Raw genomic sequence first — 22,708 nt, 5'->3', positions numbered from 1 at the left:
TACTGTGTGTGTGTTGTTTTACATATGTTTTTCATCAGAGATTTTTGCAATGAAATCAATACTGGTGTGTGTTGTATGCGTTCACATTTCATCAAATCATCTTGCTTCATATGAGGAAACAAAACAAACATGAGGAATTGTGAGCCCAGTGTTAGCCATTGAGCTCAATATGCCTTTACGCCTATAAACATCAATTAATATATTTGAATTTGACTTTACATACACTCTAATTTGGAGGGTCTCTGTTATGTGTAACAAAATAATCTCAACTCAAAGTCCATTTACTAACTTTTTGGAGATTTCAACACCATCTCACGGACTTCTTCAGTGCATGGAGCTGGTTCAGTAGTGGAATGTAATATAAATATCTGTTTGTTTCGTAATCATGACTGATAATTGCTAAATTTCGAAAGACCTAGATCACCACCAAAAAGTAATTGATTGTTCCGCTAATAATTGGTTCTGTTGACAAAATAATATGTTTTGTCAACAGACCAACAATATTTAGTTGACAAAACATGGTGTAAATCTGTTTGCAGCTTTATGAGATAACCGCTGATCCATCCAGAAAGAGAAACTGATTAAGTAAAACAAAAACATAACCTTCTAGGTGGAGGTATAAACATTTTCCCAGAACATGAGAAACCTTAACAGTTTCCCATCCTTTGGAGGTCAGTCTCTATGGTGCAATCTTTCACTGGGGCTTCCTTCCAAGTTAAACCTACTTCTTTATTTTTTACCGACAGCGGCAAAAATGCTTTCCTTTTCTCCAGTGTGCCTTAATCCTCACTGCCTGAGGTGGCAGGTTTGAGTAGTGTGTAGTGCATCATTGTGAAGCATCAGTGCAAAACCAAACAGTGAAACGTTTCCAGATCTCAGGGTCTGTGGTTGTCTGTAGAGAAAGAAGCTACTGGCCCGCTGCTCTGTGTGTGGGTGGAGGGTGCTGCTGGGTATTTCCAACACAAAATGAAACAAGGACAAGTCAGACTAAAAATTTTTTGCAATCCAATCATCTTGAGCTGAAGACCAAACATGAGACTAGCTGGAATTCAGTTTGAGTAGCATCACTGATAAAAAAAAAAATTGCCAGAGAGCCAATTGCACCATTTGTGTTTCTGTAAACATTTACTCTGACTCTACAGTGCTGTTTTGTGATGAAAGTATCTGAAATCACAAATCAATGCTCATTTCCTTTGCTTATGTATACATGTTCATTTTGTTTGATAGAATCCTAATATTTACATTTGACCAACAAAATGAGATGGCTGTATTTTATTTTTAGCCATGCTAACAGCTCTAGTGATGGCATTGTCAGTCTTGACATGGTGCTCAGAGGATGAATCCTAGTATAGACTTCGGTGATCCTCTGACTTTTCTTCTACTGTCACAAGAGGTTCCCATCTGTGGGTCACAACTGTTAAATGGATTGCTATGAAATGTACAGACATTCATGTCCATATCCACATGAACTGTAAAAACTTCGGTAATCCTCTGATTTTTCTTCTATTTTCTTCTAAAATTTCCATTTGTCCAACACCTTGGTTTATGATTACTGTAAGTAGTCCTACCTTCAAAACTAATAACATTCCCATCAGCCTCAGGCTACTTTGTGTTTAGTGCAAATTAGCAAATGTTAACATGATAACACTAAGATGGTGAACATGAATATATGGATATTAGCATTGTCATTGTGAGTATGGTAGCATGCTGATGCTAGCATTTAGCTCAAAGCATCACTGTCCCTGCCACCTAACAGAGCCTTGCACGGCTGTAAACTCTTACCATTTAGGTCAAGCTTTAACATGCTAATTATTGTGCATTTTTATCACTGGATCAGCAAGCTGCACTTTTAAAATGCACCACCCTGAGAACTCTGATTACTTTCTCAAAGCTATGTGGGAAATGCCATGCTTTACTGGACACAAAGTGCTGGGAAAAACAGTCTAAGAATTGTATTGGTTTTCACACAAGTGTATTGAAATAACTTTTTTGCAGAACTAAAAAGATGTATGAGTATCCAGAGAAAGTCCATCTTTGTGGTACAATCAAGGATATGTTTCTGATGAACTATCAGAATTTGTAAAGTTGTTGATTTGTTGTGTTTACAGTTTCTACTGTTTGTTCAACACCAATTGTGTACACTGAGAGCCAAAGTAATGAGTTTGTAAGAAATAGCACTGAGAGCAATTTTATGGTCCATCCCTGTGGCTGGACAGGCTGGATAACATGGATGTAACCTTAAGCCTAACCTTAATTACTGAATGGGACTGCAATAACTGCTTCAATCTCTGGAGTGAAATTACCAGGCCTGAGAAGGTGTGAGATGCTCTTTCACCCCAGAGAAAATTACACACAATTAATGCAACCACTCATCCCTCTCTCTCTCTCTCTCTCTCTCTCTCTCTCTCTCTCTCTCTCTCTCTCTCTCATGCACACACACACACACACACACACACACACACACACACACACACACACACACACACACACGGATATAAATATATGACTATTGTAAAAAATAAGTTACACTGTATTTTTCATATACTGTTTAGAAAAGTGAAGCTTGATTCTCCTCTGTCACTCTTCTTTATCTCTAACTTTTTCTCTGCTGATTTATCCTCCATTTCTTTTATCTCTCTCACCCTTAAAGTCTTATTCTGTCTATCATTTTTGCCCTCCACCTACTCCTCCTCCTCATCTCATGTCGTCCTACCCTACATATTTAAATTATTACCCTGTTTTGATTACTGACACTGACATATTTTTAATGTTTAACATTAACATGAAAGGAGGCAGTTAGAAATTAAATCTTTTTTATATTCATTAAAAATGTTGGAGGGGATTTCTGTATTTCTAAGGACAAGCGTGTGAATTGTGTTGTGTGCTGCCCTGATCAACACTGTCAGCAAACTCATCTTTCCTGAACAGCTATGCCCTTTAACATTACAGGACACATTACGGCGACAAAGATATGCAATATCGGTTCATTTTTTATACACATAAAAAGCCTATTTGTCAGTTTTGGTTCTTTTGTTTTAAGTTTTATTTTGACAAATATTAACCACAGCTTTTACTTTTGTGTCAGTTTTATTGTGTTTGAAATTACATTCATGACATGTTGACAACAGTTATTTTCTTATTAACTCTTGATGGTTGGATGCAAGTAATAAAAAGCCTGCAGGGGGCCGGTGGCTAAAATGAGCAATTGTGTATTCAGCAAACCATCAAGAGCTGGTGCAGAAATGTATGTCACAGCAGTGCTTTTCACAAGGCTCAATGAAACTCCTCCAGCTAAGAGAGAACATAGAGATTTGTCCACAACTGTGAAAATTGCAGACCCTCTTGAGGTGGGAGGGGCCCTGTTAGCATGCATGTGGGTGTTTGTGTGTATGTCAGGAAAGGAGGTTGTCAATTTGCCCCGACTGTTTCTGTTAGTGGCCCTTGAGAAGCTGGCAGTGGGTTTGTGAAAGGCAGGAATGGTTGGCTGCTTGGTTGTAGTTTGACGGAGACAAAAACCATTTAGTGAGGACATTACTGAATCTGCCTATCAGCACCTCTAGACCTAGTGTTATTTGCCACTTGTGCCAGGCTATTTCATGGCCAGGAGTCTTGACTGGTTGCCTAGCAACTGGTAAAATGGCCAACATACAGTACAGACAAAATTTGGTAAGAAGTGGGACAGACAACTGACGACCAAATCATTATTTATGGTCAAGGCGTCATCTGCGAAATCAAAATAAATAATTAACAATTTCCCTAAAAGGATCAATAAAGTATTCTTATTCTGAAGATTCAACGGCTGGGCTGTATGATCATCTATATCAAGGTTTAAAATGTGTGATTACAGAAAAAGCTAGAGGATGGGAAGTTGCTTTCCTAACTTTGCTGTCACACAGCCAAATGCCAGCCATTACTCTGGGTCATTTCCAGGACTCGTGGCAAAAAAGCTGATTTCCCATGCATTTCCCAAAACCTATTCCTGTAAGAGACTATCGCAAATGACAGCAAGGTGCTCTGTGAGCTGTCAGTAGATTCATAAGTAAAATATTCTAGTTCTTCATCTGTCTAGATCTTGGGTCCCAACACTAGTCTGCTTTTGCTTTTCTGTCCTATCATTGCTACCAAGTCTCCAAAGTAGACCAGCACTATCTGCAGGCTCTCATTTTTGAACAAGTACAGTCAACACTGTGGCTTCTCTAGCTGTGGTTTGTAAGGTAAAGTACACCAAAAAGAGGACAGTGCAGCCCATTTTAAATGAATGTGACAGTTTGAGGAGAAACAGCATCACACAGTGTAACCTCATGTTGCAGGTGGAGAGACATCTTCAGTTACACCCAGAGAACATGTGTTGGCTGTTTTGCCAGCTTTGTTCAAGTTTCCAGCTTGGGAAAGTGAGGGATCACTGTGAGATTGTGTGAGGGGGAGTAAATGTAGCAACAATAACAAAATCTACAAGGGTTATTTGATGCCAGCATTAAATTTGCTTTTATGTCTTCTGTTAAATGTGAACCACTATAAGGAATATGAAGATTTACCCCGTGAGTTTTGTTTCAAATCAAACACTCTTCCTTTAGTAACATGTTTTGTTGCTTTTTTTATTGTTCTAGAAATCTATTTTCAATTTTTAAACAATAACATTTCTAATGGGACCTATTTCCTCAGTAGAAAGTTCTTTCAATGAAAACTTTCCCCACTTTCATCCAGAGTAACAGGAACACACTGTGATCACAACAAAATCAATTCCATTTGCTTCCACTTTACTGGATCAGAGTTAGAAATCTCAGAGACAGATATCTCAAAGCCTGGACAAAAGAAACCAAAACTGTCTGTGTGAATACCACTAGAAGCAGAGGTGCGCAATCTTTTGTTGCATCTAACCTAAACTACCTAACTATCTTTACATCTTCTCATTTTCCAGTTATTTCATGCTGAATAACGCTGAGTAGAACACTGACATTAATCCAAACCATGTGTGAGTAAGCGAAGCAAACACACAAACCAGAAAGAAACTTTCACACAAATAATTACAGCTCTTGTAAATTTAAGGTTAAAACAGATTAAATGCACGTAAAGCCATTGTTGTTATATGCATTTACATAGTCCTAATTATTAATGTTCCAGAGTCAAGTTTTATAGTGGCTGTAGCTTGTTAACAAAGCTCCAGCTGCGGCTGTTAGATGTCCCAGCTTGTGTCTTTCCTTTTTTTGAATCATTTTATGTATAGTTTTGTTTGGTCTCTGTGCCAATGTACACAGACTTGATAGATGGGAAAATAAATGGAAAATGTATTTTTGAGGAGTGTTGAGGCAGTGTTATACTGTACATTTAAGATTAGTCCTGTACAAACAGTGATAAACTGCATCCTGATTTGTGAGCTTCCATAAAGAGGACAAAGGAAGAAAAACACTTCTGCAGCCTCTTTAAGACAAGAGCCATGTCAGATTTGTCTCTGCCGCGTCCAACTTCTTTTAGCTGGCCTGCACAGCAGTGTTGTAATACTGAAGTTCATCTCTCAGACTCTCAACTCAACTTGGACACAGTTTTCATGAGCTGTACAACCTGGACTTGTCACAAAAACACCCACTGGATACACATGTTATATACCTAGGCTATGTTATTTTGGGTTTGGGTTAAATTGAAGTTGTAATGTTTTTTCTTTAAAGTAGTTCTTGCTATTAACAGGCAGTAGCCAAACGCTGTTACTCTGTACTAGGGCCAACAATAAACAGCCGACTTACACGATCTCCTTTATGTATCGCACAATTCATACCAGCTTGATAGAGAATTCCTTTCAGTCTGGGTATTAGACAGCCTTTGTTCTAGTTTCTTTGATGTGTTTTATGTAAACTGCAACAGACAACTGGTTTGTCTGCGTGTTTGTGTTCTCCTATAACAATAGATGTGATTCCAGGAAGGCTTTGTTTAGTCCACCAGATGGATGGAAACAAATGCACCAGGCAGACTGCAAGGTGGATGGTCTTTACTATTCCTCTGTGTTAATGACTTCAGCTTCACAACTTTACTGCAGTGTAATTGGATTTCCTACAAACTGAGCGAAAGGCACTCTAGTGAAGGTTGAGAAACACCAGAGAGAAGCTGGAGCTGGGATCTGTGTGATGTGAGATCAGGTTTACTTTGGATGATGCACTTCTGGTCCTTCAGCCAGAACTGGCGAGAATTTCTTGTGTTGGCTCAGCTTTGGATAAGGACTGGCAAGGCCCTAGATATGAATGGAAATACTAAACTTTTAAACATTTGGTGAAGATGTTGCTCTGGCCTAGGTGTATTGTGAAGATTGACTAAGGACTGATGATTGTCCAACAAAAAATAATATCCTTCTACTGATCATCATCAAACCCAGCTGCCTTTTTCCTCTCTCAGAAAACTATTTTCATAGGAATGACAAACCACACTTGTCACATTAAAGAATAATTTTCTGATAGACATGAACTTACATACTGAGTTTTCTTTGTGCCTGTACCAGAAAATGTACTTTTCACACAGTTAAGTTCTTTTAAAATATAGCAAAGATCAAATAATCTTTGTCAAATTTGAAAGCAACACAACTACCTAATGAAAAAAATGCAATCCCAAATATTTGTTGGGTATCAGTTACATCAAAATGCTATTCAGATGTATTGTGGGTGAAATCGCTTTGTTTTCCAGAAATATTTAATTGTTTGAGGATGAACAATGTTGGTGGATGGTATTAGGCATCAGACCTCCCTGTCTGTCGCATCTGGACAGCGTGCTCAGGCACTGAGTCACACTGCAGCCCAACAGAAGGGTCTCTATAGTGATAGGCCTTATGGTAAAAAGAAACACTCTGTGGTATTGGAGATGATGCGAATACTGTATATCGGTTTCATCACCAGATAATGGCGTAATTGTTTCTTTCTTCTTATGGTTAGTCACAACCTTAATGCTCCCTCTCTTTGGGTGTCACATGGTACTCAGAGCTACATATGGGAAGACATTTAAAACACCATTCATGGAGGCATCCGGGTAGATCAACCAATTAGGATGTGGGTGATAATCCTGAGAGGAATGGAGATGAAGGGAAACACAGTGTGTGATATGTGGGTGAGGTTTAATGTTGGTGGAGTTTTAGCCTCTCTGGGCCCCGCAGACCAAGGCCCCCTGAGTGTGTGACTCCTTTGTGTCTTATCCATATCTAACATCCATAGTGTTTCTCCTGAGTTTGAAAACAGAATCACACTGAAGGAATTTGGACTATAGCCATTATTATTTTGTGAAGGGAAGGCCCCCATGTCCATGCAAACATCTGTGTGAAGATGGATGGTGTTGGGACTCATAACCTCAGCAATATTAGCACATGAAAGGTAGAGAGACTGCAGGAGGGCTAGTTTAACCGCTCATAGGGCCCCCTCTATTAGCCTCCCATTCATTCTCAAACAGACACACACATGCCGCTGTTATTACACACTGCATGTTGGTCACTTTCAACATCCGTCGCAGTGACTACTCTTCTGAGAAAATCAGCTGAGTAATTTTGTCATAATTGTGATTAATGTTCTGGCGGGTCACTGGCAGTGTTAAGGCAATTAACAACACTCAGTGGCCCCCCTTTGCACAATCAACAAGTCATTTACAAATCATTACTTGGGATTTTTCAGAGTGAGAGTGTGCACTCGTGGAAATGGGCTTCGGGTCATCTGATACAAGAAAAGCTATGACTCTGCTAATGTCTCCCTTGGGGAGTGTGATTTTGGTGCACACGATGCCCCAGGGCAGTGGCCTGGTCTGGGACAGGGGGGTAAATAACAACAGAAGGGGGGAGCTGTGGTTGAGAGAGAGCAGGAGCTGTGGACACACACACATCAACCATCAACTTTTTTTTCATCTTTATTTTCTTGTTCTCAGAGTCTAAAGCTGGGTGCCATGGAATTTAAGATAACCCTTCAACCGGAAAAACCAAAGATCAATCCCACATGACAGCCAAATGTCTGCTCCACAGTAGCTGACCCTGTGTTCTGAGCTTGTTGTTGTTGGGGTGAAACAGAAAAATGTTTTCCTTTGGGAGATCAAATGTGATTGCATAACTATTTGGTTGTCTCTCATCAATTCATCAATAGGCATACAAAAAATCTATGGAAACAATAACTTAGTGTCCAAGAGTTTAGCACATCTTTTCATAAATATGTTTTTCTTTGTGTTTGGATAAAGCAGTTACTATGGAGCTTAAGTGAATATAATCAAAACTTCAGTAAACCACAAAGCACAAAGAACAACAGATCTGTGTGCACTAACATCTTCATTCTGCCAGTTCAAACAATTCACAAGTTTTAGATCACAGCTGCTCAGTAACTGGCCTGATAGTTTTAATTTCCGTCGAAGAGATTATTGTTCGGTCGTAGCATTTTACTCTTCCTTGGTCAAACCACAGTGACGAGGAAGTGTCTGTGTTTTGACCACCTAATACGCTCCGCAGGGCAATTTTTATGATCCCTTGACATTGCAGGTGTGACAAACTTTAGGGGTCTTTGAATTGCTGTGGTCAGCTGCCAGCATGGCTAACGCAAAGTTAATGGCCTTGGAGTAGAGTTAGGAAGTGACATTACACATGTATACATACACATACTCACTGATACATACATACGCATGCACACACACACACACACACACACACACACACACACACACACACACACACACACATGCACACACACACACACACACACACACCCATGCACACACAGACTAACATTAAAACTGACCCCAGGTTACTGTAACTTTACCACCTTTCTGACCAGGGAGAGTAATGTCCACTGGACCATCTTGAAGTGGCTTTATATGATCCCTGTTATCTTCTCACACACACATGTACACACATACACACACACACACACACACACACACACACACACACACACACACACACACACACACACAGGTGGATGGTTTTTAATATTCCACGGCACTCATGACTTCAGCTTCACAACTTTACTGCAGTGTAATTGGATTTCCTACAAACTGAGCAAAAGGCACTTTTTTAACTTTTAAGTTTATTTGAATAGGGAAAAGTATGTTACATAAGCTCATGTTACATACTACAACATTTTAGCCGAAGCTAATTCTCAATGTCCGTCCCTAACTCAACCCACTCTAGTGCAGGTTGAGAAACACCAGAGAGAAGCTGGAGCTGGGACCTGTGTGATGTCAGGTTTACTTTGGATGATGCACTTCTGGTCTTTCAGCCAGAATTAGGCAGAATTTCTTGTGTTGGCTCAGCTTTGGATAAGGACTGGCAAGGCCCTAGATATGAATGGAAATACTAAACTTTTAAAAATTTGGTGACGATGTTGCTCTGGCCTAGGTGTATTGTGAAGATTGACTAAAGACTGATGATTGTCCAACAAAAAATAATATCCTTCCAATGATCATCATCAAACCCAGCTGCCTTTTTCCTCTCTCGGAAACCTATTTTCATAGGAATGACAAACCACACTTCAATCTAGACATACCAGGGTTAAAGCTCCATTGTGCAATGTTTTGAGTTGACTCTTAGCAAAAAACCCTTTGTTCTTTCACAAATATGTGCTCATTCATGTGTAATTACTTCCACCAACAAATCAAAATATTCTTGTAAGCATAGAATCTGCCATTCAGAATCATTCAGAATACATACGAGCGACTCGCTCGTATGTATTATGAATGACCCATGTTGCGCCTCCATCTTTAAAATACATTAGCCAAAGAGGGACATACCTCCGCCTTTCGCACTGGCACCGTGACGAATGCCAGGGGGAGATTACTCGATCTGCCGGCAGATTTGAAAGCCTGTTGAAGATGGAGGATCACGCTGATACTTTAATAACATTAGCTTGCATTCATTTGGGAACCTAATAGCTGATGTTAGCAATGAAATGGTACCAAAATAACAAAAACGTGAAACTATTATTACACTGGAAGGAACACTCACGGACAACTTCGTACTTCTTGGAATAATACGGCCACCGTAGGAGATTAAATACGATCGGAATGGGAGGGGCTAGAAAATAATATTCAGTTTATTGTCATATATAATGTCACCGCTAGATGGGAGAAATTCTTACACAGTCCAGTTAAATATGTCCAGCACTCAGTGTGTCATGTGTCACACACACACACACACACACACACACACACACACACACACACACACACTGAAATTTCATATTTTCATGATCAGCTTTTCATGATGAATAACCACTAAGTAGAGTTTCATTGGCTGCACATCTGGGAGCCCTTACAGCTAAAGATGGAGGGAACATATACTGTATAAATGAGCACATACACCCCACTCACCCTTATTTCTGCGTCATTCTTTGCATTTCACATGACAAATCTTTATTCATCTGTCAAGGTGTCAGTTTTTCGTCTGACATTGCGGTTGAACTCCAAACCCCAACAGAATTTGAAGGCAATGCTGAATATTAATTTCATATGTCTTCTCCTGTCTTGTACATTCCTCAGTCTTTGAGTAAATCAGTACAGTGCTGGCTGTACAGCTCATACCAAGGTGCTGAGTAGCATTCTGGTTTTATTGTTTTTCAGAATATTTTACAATGGAATAAAACGCAACCTTACAACTTCTTCCTCCAGCAGCTGCTGTGCGCCACTGCGAATACTAATTTTATAATCTGCATATTTGATTTTAATATTTGTTTTGCACCAGATGCCCTTCCATCATGTTTTGGAAATGCGTGAGAAAACATTTTTGTTGTGAGGCAACAGTGCTAACCACTAACCCAACAACACTACCAAACAAAATGCAACCTTGCAACACAGAGTTTAATTCACTTTTAAACTGAGTTCTTGATTTGAAAAGTTGCTCTTTCAGGGATTTTCATTATCATTAAAGCTGCCTTGAGTCACAGGTCTATTGGTCTATGTGCTCCTCTCTTAGGTTTGGTGATAAATATGTGAAACAAGTTGGGATGAGCAGATCTGTGGTGTGTTTATTTAGGTGCTCAACTAGCCTCAAGTACCAACGTGACACTGATATAGATTACTCAAGTAAATCTTCCAATAATTAATTTAATCATGTTGTTCTGTTACACTTCAGAAAACTTGTGCTGAGACATTAATGTTTAAACACACCTCATTTACTTTCCACTGCCTCTCATTTAATGGAGACTTTGTTATAGAAACCTCTTTATATGTTTAAATTAGCTGTTTCGTTTCTTAGACATAACACATTTTATATGAATGAGCTAATTTTACAAGCAGTGTGATGTTTTCAGACATTTCTTGCATTTTTGTTCTACATTTTCAGGTAAATATAACATAACTTTTACTACACCTCAGGCTTCATGGCACCAGTTACACAAGCTGCTTGGTTTAACTGGTGGGTTCTGGCAGTGGTCCCAAGATTCCAAGGAGTTAAGTACTATTACAAACAACTGCTTTTCATTAGAGGACATATCATATTTGCATGTTTTTTTGCAACCCACACAAACGGTGATAATGTTGATACGTTCACAATACAATATTGATGATAGAAGGCAAATGATGTGAGCAATTTTAAGTTTAATTGAAATATTTTTCAGTAAGCAAATTTAAAAAAAAATGGTCTCAGAGTAATAATAGTTAACACTTTATGAGGATGTGTCCTCTGTATGATAAAATGTCACACAACACGACAAGCTGCCCAATCTTCACATTACTGGGGAGGAAAACACTTGTTGCTACCTCTAGATCTCTGCAGTGATATCAACACAATCAATCATACAGTGATTATATATGATTTCTTTCGACTCAAAATTGGCACACCAGTGCTAAAAAAAGTGGCTAAATCAATGGCTTTATCTCACACAAGTGCTGCTGATGCTGCTTTTCCGCTTAACCCGGACTTCAAAAACAGTATCAGTAGACAAAGCAAAATTGGTTGTGGAGTGCCATTCACGGCCCTTTATCTCTCCCTGATGTTTTAATCAGCAGACCACTCTCCTCACATAAACTACTGTGCTCTGCCTCACATAATGCCCTTAGAGGGAAGTTAAAAGTTCATCCCTTTTAGCTCTAATGTTTTCCTAATGGTGGCTTGATGAGTTAATAGTTAAATAACAGGCAGGATCATTGTCCTTGCCTTTAATTTGCCCTTGTGAGTAAAGCTAAACACATGTTCACACATCAAAGTCTATAGATTTACCCTCTGACCTGCTAGTACAGTAAGATTACAGCAGCTGCGTGTTGGCTCTGGAAAAGCTGGCTTTACACTGAATATAAAGATATAAAGAGTCACTTAACTATGTGTGTGCATTAGTAGGTATAAGTGTGTATATTTATGAGGAAAATGCTTGTAACATGTATAGGAAAGTATACATTAAAAATAGTAATCGTAACATTTTAAAGATTTCCTTTCTTTACTGACCAACTGTATACAAGTTCTACAGTAAAATGTTGGCTGGTTGACTCAATTGTGAGAGTACAGTTCCTTCATTTAAATGTTTAGATTTAATATATAAACGCATAAAAGAGTACAAAAATAAACATTTGTATAATAGATGAATGAATCACCCAGGCTTTAAAAGTTAAATGCAGCTAGATATTCAATGATCAAAAAGAACAGAATAGCAACAGCATGATTAAGATAAAAAATACAAAAGACAATTTAATGATCAGACTTAGTGAGTAATAGTAAATGTTGTTAAAACATGACTACATCAACTATAAAGTGCATCGCTATCTGCATGACAGTTGTAGGTAGTTACATCTATGTACATGTATTTATTGTCAGTAATACCGTAGTACAACTACTTTCTCTACTGTGGCTCCCAGTATAACAAAGTGTTTTAACTACTGATGTGGTTACAGTTATTCAAATTGCAGTACACCCTTGTGTACATTTTTACTAAGAGTATATTTAAATCTTTTTGACAGCGAACTGTGATTCATGAATGTCACCATTTGTTCTTAACATCTCTCGTTAAGCGACACAGCTTTACAATTCCTGTCAATTTTGACTTATTGGTCGCTCAATTAAAATGGTTTTGGATCCAGATGTTCAGCTTTTCTCCAAGAATGAAAAAAAGCAGGCACGTTGGGTAACACAGGGTCACATAATCACAGCCACAGAACTGCTCAGGAAATGCTCAAGCTCTTCTGGCATCCTAATTTCCATCACAAAAACATTGTTATAGCCATTTTTACTAGGATCTTATATTCAGTCTGGGGGTAGCTGGCACCCATTGAAATTCCACGGTGCTAATTAACTTGAAACATGAAATACGACTTGGCAAACTCTGCGGCTCTGCTTGTTTTTAGAAGAGAAACTATACATTGTTGTTCATATTGTAAAATTTTAAATCAGAGACAATTAGGATAAGCAGATCCCATGTTTTGGATTAGATTTAATAAATCTGTATTCTGCTTTTTTTAGCAGATGAAAAGACTGCTACTTGCAAGTGGGATGGTAACTCCTGTTTGTTGTGGAGAAAATTCACCCACTGACCTACATCTCCCCCCTTTAAACACTTTGACCAGAGAGGCCAGAAGGACGAGAAAATCTCCAAAAAATAGTTCTTTACTGTTTATGTCCATTAACAAAAAAAAGTATAAACATTATAGTTAGAAAAACATACACACAGATATAATTGCACTTTGCACTAATAACGTCTACAATCTCTATAAGTGGTGAGAAGGGTGATGGTGAAGACTGCAACAAGGCTGGTGGATGGTGTTCACGATGAAGAGTTGTAGGTTCATTCCATGCAAAATGCCGCATCGTGGCAGTCGTGATAAGTGCTGTTTAACATACCAGATGATCTCATATCACATGTTACATAGCTGTGATGGTTCAAACTCTCAGTGATGGCTTAGGAGGATTTCTGCCGGGGTTTTTAGTTGTCCTGCCTGTATTTCTTCACCCTGGAAGGAAAAGCAAATTTGGTGTGAGTTTTATGAGAACAAAATAGATGTTATGTCGAAATCATGTTCAGCTCTAGCTATTCACACAGTGGGTAGTCTCGCTTTGCCCGATCTTCCTCCACCGCGGCGCTGCGGAGGAGGGTCTGGCTAGTCCACACAGCATTCTGGGATAAGAGAAAAACGTGCTCTGGTTTATTGGCATTTCTTTTAACCAATAACAATCGTCTTGGGTGGTGCAGTGGCACCGGGAAAAGCCGCGGTGCCACTGCAAAATAACCTCGAGAAGGAACTTTTTTGTTTTAGTCGTTCAACAGAAAACTCAGATTGGACAAATAGACTAGCTAGCTGTCTGTATTTACCCTGCAGAGATCTGAGAAAAGGTTAACCATAGTCCTGATAAATTGACCAGAGTTTAAAATGCCAACACAAAGACAGAGTGGAAAGCCAGCGGAATTTTCGTCGCAATGTGTTCCGAGCATTCCCGGAAGTGGAACGTCGAGGATATAGACTACACAGTGGGTTGCTGACTTCCAAATTATGTCTAACCCAACAAGAACTGATTATAAAAGATCACTCTAACTGAGTGGCAAATACAATTTGTATCATGTTCATTTGGACAAACGCTTGGCTGTTAAAATTTAACTAGTTAACAGCATATTGAAAATGAATAGTTAAGTTAATAAGTATTTGTTCAGCCATAACTGGATGCCAAGATTACAATGAGAAAGTGCCAACAATCCAAAACAAAAACTGCTGCTTCAAGTTTACACAACCAAAATGGTTTTGACCTGCAATCAAGAACTTAACATTTAGAAGTTTAGCATTCCGTTTTAGCTGGTTAATCAGTCGCCTTTTATCCCATAATTCAGTTGGCCTTCTCTAACTCCAATGTTTTCAGTCAATTACATGTTGACAGGTTGAGTTTGTCTTTTCAAGAAAAGCTTTTGTAAACTTATATTATTAATTATATATAATACTGACTGAAAAATTACATTCCTAAAGATGTAATTTTGAAGAACATTAATTTGCAGCAGTTGCAGAGTGATAAACACAAACCTCTTCACAAACCGTAAAACACTAGAGCATGGGTGGGCAGTTTAGTTATTGACATTGGAATAATACTCTGTAAATGCTGAGCCACATTTCAACTGATAAAAAAGGTTATCATGGTCTTATTTACCAAACTAAAGAGTAGCATAATGCATGACTTACAATTGTCTGCCTTTAGACACATTGTAAATACTGTAGGTGTGCCCCTCCTATATACTGGATGTGTAATTGGAAACACATTAGGTCTGATCCAATGTAAATTACCACTATCTACTCTCTACATGGGCTGTTTTGTTATGCAGAGGACTGTTCACACCTCAACAAGTCAAGGGCTCCACAATCATCCTTGAGACAGACAGTCTGACTGCGGGACTGTGGGTGGATGGTGAGTGTGTAGGTCAGAGGCTGGAGCATCAACATCCTCAATGGGTCAGTGACTGCATAAGTGCATTTAGTTATCTACAGGAAATTCAGTTTTTGCATCCCTAAACTAGCTTTTGTTTTATCCGACCGCTACAGGGGTGCTCAATCCTTAGAAATATGTGACTGCACAGAGTTCAGGATGGCAACTTGATCCCTTCTATAAACTTTATGGTGCCAACATTTTCTCAGAAAAGTGTCTCTGAGCAGGAAGGAGACAGTTGATATTGGCGGTGACTTTTATCCCTTTCAATCTCTGATAAACTATTATATGATTGTAGATAGAAGTTGTTGCATTAATGTTACATTAAGTGACCAAACGAGAAAAGTAATTCTATCAAGTTACACCCATATAAAGTTGAAAACACTGTCAAAAATATACAATATTTGTTCAAGTGTGGTATACGTTCACCTGTGTCTTGCATAAACACTGATGGTCAGGGATGAACACATAACAGCACTTTAGTAAGAGCAGAATAAACATGGTTTAATAGTGGGCGTAGTATCCCACATCAAACCCACAGTTTGTGTGTGAAAGTGGACTCAGTCTCTACTCCCACTTGGTCATGTACCAGCATGTCTCAAGTTTGGGCTCCAATATATATTGGGCAATTAAGAGCTGTCACTCTTACAATGGTGTATTGATAGATGTTCAAATGTGCTATATTCTTTACTTGAAATTTCTTTACAGTGTAAATGATTTTACAGTGCTCCAGATGCATTTTGGTAAAGGTTGACAACTGACAGTAGACAACAGAACCATGTATTGCAGCAAACACACAATCCATAATAGTCTTTGCTGTTCAACTTACTTGTCGATGGCGTTCTTCAGGTACTGCTGCAGCCAACGGATATCTGGGTTCACACACACTTCTTTGTTTGACTTCAGCTTGGCACTGATCAGAAAAAGGGAAATAAAGTTCAGTACATGTCAATTATGCCTCAGTTGAAGATGAAAGAGTGAATTATGCTAAGCCAGTGACAGCAGGTGTCTTGACACATTGTTATTAAACGGAGTGACTTAACACTGCCTTGTCGATTTGACACAGTGACAGCTTTTTCACAATGGTGACCAATCACTCTTTTACCCCATATGATGCTGCTACAGCTAAAGAACATGTGCATTCAGCCAGTTCTCAAAGATCATATCCCTTAAGTTTGATGTTTCACCCTTGATTGAACTACCTAATTAATGTGCCGTAAAAATGTTAGTACATGGAGGTAGCAGTCAATCCCTCAACATGTGGCTGAAGTCTAAATCCAGCATAACCCTGTGGTTATTTACAGAATGGGTCAAGACTGGATCATATGTCTCTAAGTGGGTGATCATGCCTCCTTTGGCACACACATCCTGTTTTTGAGTAACAAAAAATCTGTTTTTCCTTTTTCCTGTGTGTGTATTTCTTATCTTTATAAGACCTGCCAATTATATTTCCTCCATATTTAACTGCTCCTGAAGTTTTCCTGTCAGTAGTAACTAACTACTGCTTGTGCTACTCGACACTTTAACCTGTAAATTCCCAAAGGTTGTACAAGAAGGAAGCACTGCGTGACAAGCAAATAAGAAGCAAACCCGATTACAAAAAACACATTTATTGCTTTCCTGCTGAAAACAAACGTGCATCCAATTTCCACCTCTTCTTCACATTCACTCATACTTAAATGGAGCACTTCCTGTGTGGATGCGTCAGTGGGACTGCAGTAAAAAGCGAGTGGCGGAGGGGCGTGTGTGTACACATGCATGCACAACTCTTTTCTCTGGCCTGTCACCTCTTTGAGATTGATGGTGAGAAATGGCCAACAAGGAGGAAACCTGTCAGACATTTTAAAGCCAGGGTGGAAAACATACACTTCTCTGTGTATGTGTGGGTGCCAGAATTAAAAACAATACTCACATCACTTGGAAGGGGCAGTTGGGTGTGTGGATGAACCTGAGCTCTCGAATGTAGGATCGTGGGAGGTTGTTGACTGTTGAACGACAATAGCATCTCTCCACCAGACTGATGGGCTTTCCTGAGAAAGAGAAGAAGAGTATCAGCAACCCATTTACAGCAACACACTTTTCTAAGACAGCAATTAAACATAAGATTAGATGAAGGCAATGATCTCCTCTGGAAACAGGGAAACTACTAGATATATTAAATAGAAATAAGAATAAACATGATTACAATCAAATGAGCTGAAAATGATACAGAAAACTAATAAATCCATATCCTCAACAAATCTAGAGAAATTTCTTCACTCATGAAAACTGTCCATGCACTGTACTGTACATCCCAGGGGCGGTAATATAGACAGTGCAGGGGGTGCGGTTGCACTGGGGCCTGTTGGGTGGGGTAGATGCCCATAGACAGAGCGGGCCCTCCAACAATGTGTTCGGGCAGAGAATGAGAGTGACTTGCAGAGGATTTAAATTGCCCCCTCAGAAATACACCTGAGTTCAAAGAACTCACGTTAAATATTTGCTATATATGCCTTCCAAAAGGCAAACACAGCTGTGTCAAGATTTCATTTTTTTGTAAAATAGTCAGTAGCAATCTACAAGAAAAGTATATACTTACACTACAAAATCATTAGATCAGTTATCAGATATCAAATCAGGTCAGGGCACTCTTCAGATCGACACAAATCACAAACATTACCTATTTTGTAGAGATGATACATGGTAGCTAGTTCAGGTGCTCTGTCAAGACTGACTGAGCAATGGTAAAGGCCTAATGAATGGCAAATGGTGTATGTTTCATAATTAGTATTTAGCGTTCGCTGGGGCCCATAATAACTACCTTGCGCCACTGGTAGGCCTACATCCATCAATTATCTATACATGTTTATCTTTTGCAGGGTGGCAGGGGGATGGAGCATCCACCATCATCAAATTAAAACTACATATTTAAAGTAACCATATGTAACTTTTAAATGTTTCTGAAACTGTGTAATTTTTCATCTGAAGATCATAAATGACCTGTAACAAGACTTACAGTGAAAAGAACACTATTTTTATATATTTTTTATTAATGCCTTTGCCCGAGTCAGATTTTTCCCGCAAGGTCACAAAATTATTTACAGCCGCTAGACCGGCTCTACAGTTACACATTCTGATGGGTCACAGATTTTGGCGCAACACTGGAAAAGCCCATAGTGAGTATCCAGCGATATTCAGCCAGGTAAAGGGTAGCAGGAGATGTACTTATGGCTGATACTGGGGCAGGACCATCATAGGAACAAAGGGAATTAAATGAAGAACAAATAAAAGCTAAAAGGGAAAGTGACAGATGCCCTGAGTCAATCTCGATCGGGCTTTCAACAAATGGAGACAATTATGGAAATTGGCCATTAGGTATGTAATATGTCTATTTCATTAATAAAATAACTTTACAGTGTGGTTGTACATCAGTAGTCTACATTAAATTACTTCCCCTTCCATTTAGCGCTGGTTTTTATATTGTCTCAATCCGTGTTTGTGTTGACCTACAATTTTCTTTTCCCTTGTCTCCCTGTAAGCATCCTTGGGTTTCATGAAATGCGCTATACAAATCTAAGGCCTCCTGCACACTGCCTGCATGGCGTGAGCGTGTCAGCTGCGTGGCATGTCCGTTTTTATTTCGGCTCCCATGTTAACAGGGTTAGAGCTTGCACACTGCCTGCGTGACACGCACGTCTCAGGCGTGCAGAAAAAGCGTGCATGCTAGAAATAGGACCGATGACTATTTTTCACACGACACCCAAGCGTGTTGGAAGCCTTTCCAGGCAAAATAGAATAGCCTACGAAAAGATGTTTATATGTAATTTTGACACAAATACATTTAATAAATGACATTTTGATGTTTGAAAGTCTCTAGGTTTTGACATAAATGCAGATATAACATATGACAAATACTTAATGCTTTGGCTCGCAACACAGTGTGATACCCGGTTTAGCTCACGATACATTCAAAGGCTAGGTTACTGTATGCAACACTTGAAATGCAACGATGCATCTGTAACGTATTCTCTTATTGTAAATGAGCAAAACATTCATCGCAACTATATGACCTCCCAGTAACGCTAACTCAGTAAGAAAAGACCTTTATGACAGTGTGGTAAAAACACTACTGCTTTTGTTCAAAGCGGACGCTAGAATCAACACAAACTGAAAGTTACATATAGCCACTTTAAGCTTTGCAGGTTTTTTTTTTTTTTTACTTGCCCCAAAGAACACACACAGAGATTTGAAGCATTTATATCAGGACCCACAAACACTAAGCTCTTTCAGTCATATACACGTGTGTACCGTGTGGTCCTTGAACTTCCCTGATGGATGTGCATACTTTCCATTACAACCTCAGCTTTCAGGAGATTTTCATGGTTGATAAATGTGGAAAAATAAATAGGACTATGTTTGTTTGTTTTCATGAACGCAACATGACAGTGTTAAAATGGATGAAGTTAGGCTTATTTAACTTTACTTAATTTACTTAGGTTATTTAATATCAGTTGGGTGAAAGTTCAATCAGAATAAATTAAAGACAAGGACAGAGTCATTTTTTGTCAGTAACTATTTTTAAAGGAAAACTGAGGTCACACAAACAGATGGTGAGAAGCACCACTATAGATTAAACTATATGCTAATTTTTCTTTTACACATGATCTCACCGTATTTCCATGATAAAGGGCGAAACACCTTCAAGTTGGGTGACTGATGTCGCCATGTAAACTAGCTGCGGTTTTGTCTTATAGATGCCTCATTTGCGAGTAATTAAATGGAAACAAAAAGCAGAACAAATACACACCTTGATCGGTGATCCGAGTGGGAATTTCTGTACTGCTAGAGCCACATGTGTGCAGCCTGTTAGTGTCTTAATTCCCACTGCAGAACAGGCTCATGCATCAATTCAACTAACATGTGTGCAATGAAAAAAAATGTTGTTGTTTTTTTAAATAAAGAGGTTGACATTTAATTCAGGTAACATTTGCACTTTAATTGTATGTATTGAGAATATGTTTTAATTATTTTAGAAATAATCGATTATTTGGATGTGTCACGAAAATTGAGACTTTGCACGTCACTTGACGAAAATCATGATGAACTTATAATAATTGCAAAAGTAGCGTAAATGAGGGCTCTTTCTATGTTTATAGGCTATATATTATTTAACAAAAATACAACAATTGTGGAATGGAAATGGCTTATTCAAACATTCTTCTCTATTTATGCATGAATGCATTTTATTTTCTAATCTTATTTTCTAATAAAGAATAAACACTACATCTATCCTCGCAAACAATGGTTAAACAACAACCATAACGTGTAGATAATGATCCCTTTATTTTTATACCGACAGCTGCAAAATAATAAAAACATCTAAATAAACCAACACACAGCAAACCAGCAGAAAATGATCTCATACCTTGTGTTGGAACCGCATATATCACCACCGTGAGCGCCACTACGACTGCCAACAGCTTAATATCCATTCTGCGATAATGCCAACAAGATTTGATCCTGCTCAAAGTAAAGTCCAGAGGAATTGTGACAGACGGGACAGAGCCGGAGTGTTAAATAAAATACTCACCAGCGTCAAGTCAGCCACAAAAACAGAGAATACTTCCGTTCCTGGATAGCTAAATAAAAGCGACAACGGGCAAATATTTACCAAGGTGATACAATGTATCAAAGTATAACCAACCGAAAACATATACAAGTTGGACTTATGTGTGTGGCACTGTCTGCGATTGAGGGCTCTGTTTTCACAATATGTTATTGTTATGCTTTTATTTTGTAAACGTGTTTCCTGTTTCCTCGAGGTGAACTCAGACTTGACAGCCAAATTACGCACAGCGCTCAATGGAGACGCATCCCGACCCCCCACTCCACTCCGCTCCACACACAAACACAACACACACACACACAACACACACGCACACGTACGCACACACGCGCGCGCGCGCGCGCACACACACACACACACACACACACACACGTACACACACACACATTATACCATATAATGTTCTCTGATTTAGCAGTGTGCTTCAGAAGAAGTTAATTTGGTAGCCAATTTGTTTATGTATTAATTTAAGTTAATTTGAAAGTCATCTAGCCTAAAAACACATTTGCCCACCAGGCAAACACTTGATACATTTTCCTCTGCTTAACAGGGTCCTTATGGCTGTTGCTAAGGCTACGAAAAGAAAAAGGAGACATTTTGCGCACGTGTTTGTTTTTAGTCATGCTTTGTCTTCTCATGGACTTCATTGGCTCAAATTAATTAAAAACTAAAAGTGTAACTGGAGAGGACTCACTTGAGTGTAAAGTGTTCTGTTACATTGATAGTTCCAATAAATAGACGAGAGGGATAGAAACAACACATGCACACACACACACACACACACTCCAGTGTATATGTGTGCATGTGTGTATAGTATGAGTAAATGTGTTATTTTGGGGTGTGTGTGTGTATGTACATGTTTGAAGTTTATTCCTAGAGCTCTGAAATGAAAACATAAATGAGCTTTTGCACTGATCACACACTGGGTTATGTTAATGCTTTAATACCTGAAATACTTTTGAGAACAGTGTTTTAAGCTTGTGATTTACTGCGTCTAAACCTGTATCATATAAGTAAAGTACAAATCTTCCAGTTTATGTAAATTATATGGGCAAGATCTGTCTTAAGGATTGAATGTACAAAGAAAATAATGATTATAAAGTGTTTTTACAACCTCTTGCCTATACTTGTGAAGCTATGTGTGTTTGTCATTGTGTGTCGGTCTGAGCCATCTTTGCTCCAAACGGTGCAGACTGCCTGTGTTTTGGGTCTCAAACAGTCGCTATGGATGATGCCATGGAGACCAGACAGACTGGAGGGGACGTACGGAGCAGAATCAGCTGACAGATGAATGGACACATATTGACTTCTCTCACAGGCCACAAAGTCTAACTTCAAGTGTGTGTGTGTGTGTGTGTGTGTGTGTGTGAAACTATAAGAAGGAAAAAGATAGAATAAGTCAAGTTGACTTATTCTATCTTTTTCCTGCTTATAGTTTCACAGAGAGTGCGCAGTTTGAAAGCCAATTATTTGAGTAAGGTTTTCTCAGCTTGGAGTAAAAGGTTACTGCAGAAAGTATCAGATCAAAGTGCACCGATCAACAGCATGCCTGACATGTCCTACTACTACGTCTGGGACAGGTCTGCTTGCTGTCCCCAGTCCGAACTAAACAGAGGGAAGCAGCATTGAGTTTTTATGCTCCACATATCTGGAACAAACTCCCAGAAAACTGCAGGTCCGCCTCAACTATCAGTTCTTTCAAATTAAGGCTGAAGACCTTTCTTTTTGATGTTGCCTTTCTTTAAATAATTGTTAATTTATAAGTCCTCTGGGAGGCC

General features: G+C 38.9%; 1 protein-coding gene across 1 annotated transcript; it reads right to left on the bottom strand.

The window, feature by feature from the left end:
• Nucleotides 1–11,515: 11,515 nt before the first annotated feature.
• On the bottom strand, nt 11,516–20,897 carry cxcl12a (chemokine (C-X-C motif) ligand 12a (stromal cell-derived factor 1)). The gene is made up of 4 exons (XM_028603293.1): nt 20,730–20,897; nt 17,238–17,355; nt 16,155–16,238; nt 11,516–13,872 (listed from the first exon to the last, which is right to left on the bottom strand). Exons 1-4 carry the CDS (start codon nt 20,794–20,796, stop codon nt 13,845–13,847), a joined length of 297 nt encoding a protein of 98 aa, XP_028459094.1. The 5' UTR covers nt 20,797–20,897; the 3' UTR covers nt 11,516–13,844.
• Between the last annotated feature and the right edge of the window lie 1,811 nt (nt 20,898–22,708).

Source organism: Perca flavescens, chromosome 17, assembly GCF_004354835.1.
Source record: "Perca flavescens isolate YP-PL-M2 chromosome 17, PFLA_1.0, whole genome shotgun sequence".
NCBI lineage: Eukaryota > Metazoa > Chordata > Actinopteri > Perciformes > Percidae > Perca > Perca flavescens.
Note: the sequence above shows the minus strand (reverse complement) of the source record. Positions and strands in the feature narration are given on the sequence as shown.

Excerpts from the sequence above, each read along its gene's own strand:
- cxcl12a (XM_028603293.1), bottom strand. The coding sequence starts at position 20,796 with ATGGATATTAAGCTGTTGGCAGTCGTAGTGGCGCTCACGGTGGTGATA. Across the intron at positions 16,239-17,237 it reads AACTGCCCCTTCCAAGTGAT|TGCCAAGCTGAAGTCAAACA; the intron begins GTGAGTATTGTT and ends TTTTCTGATCAG. Across the intron at positions 13,873-16,154 it reads CTGAAGAACGCCATCGACAA|GGTGAAGAAATACAGGCAGG; the intron begins GTAAGTTGAACA and ends TTTTCCTTCCAG.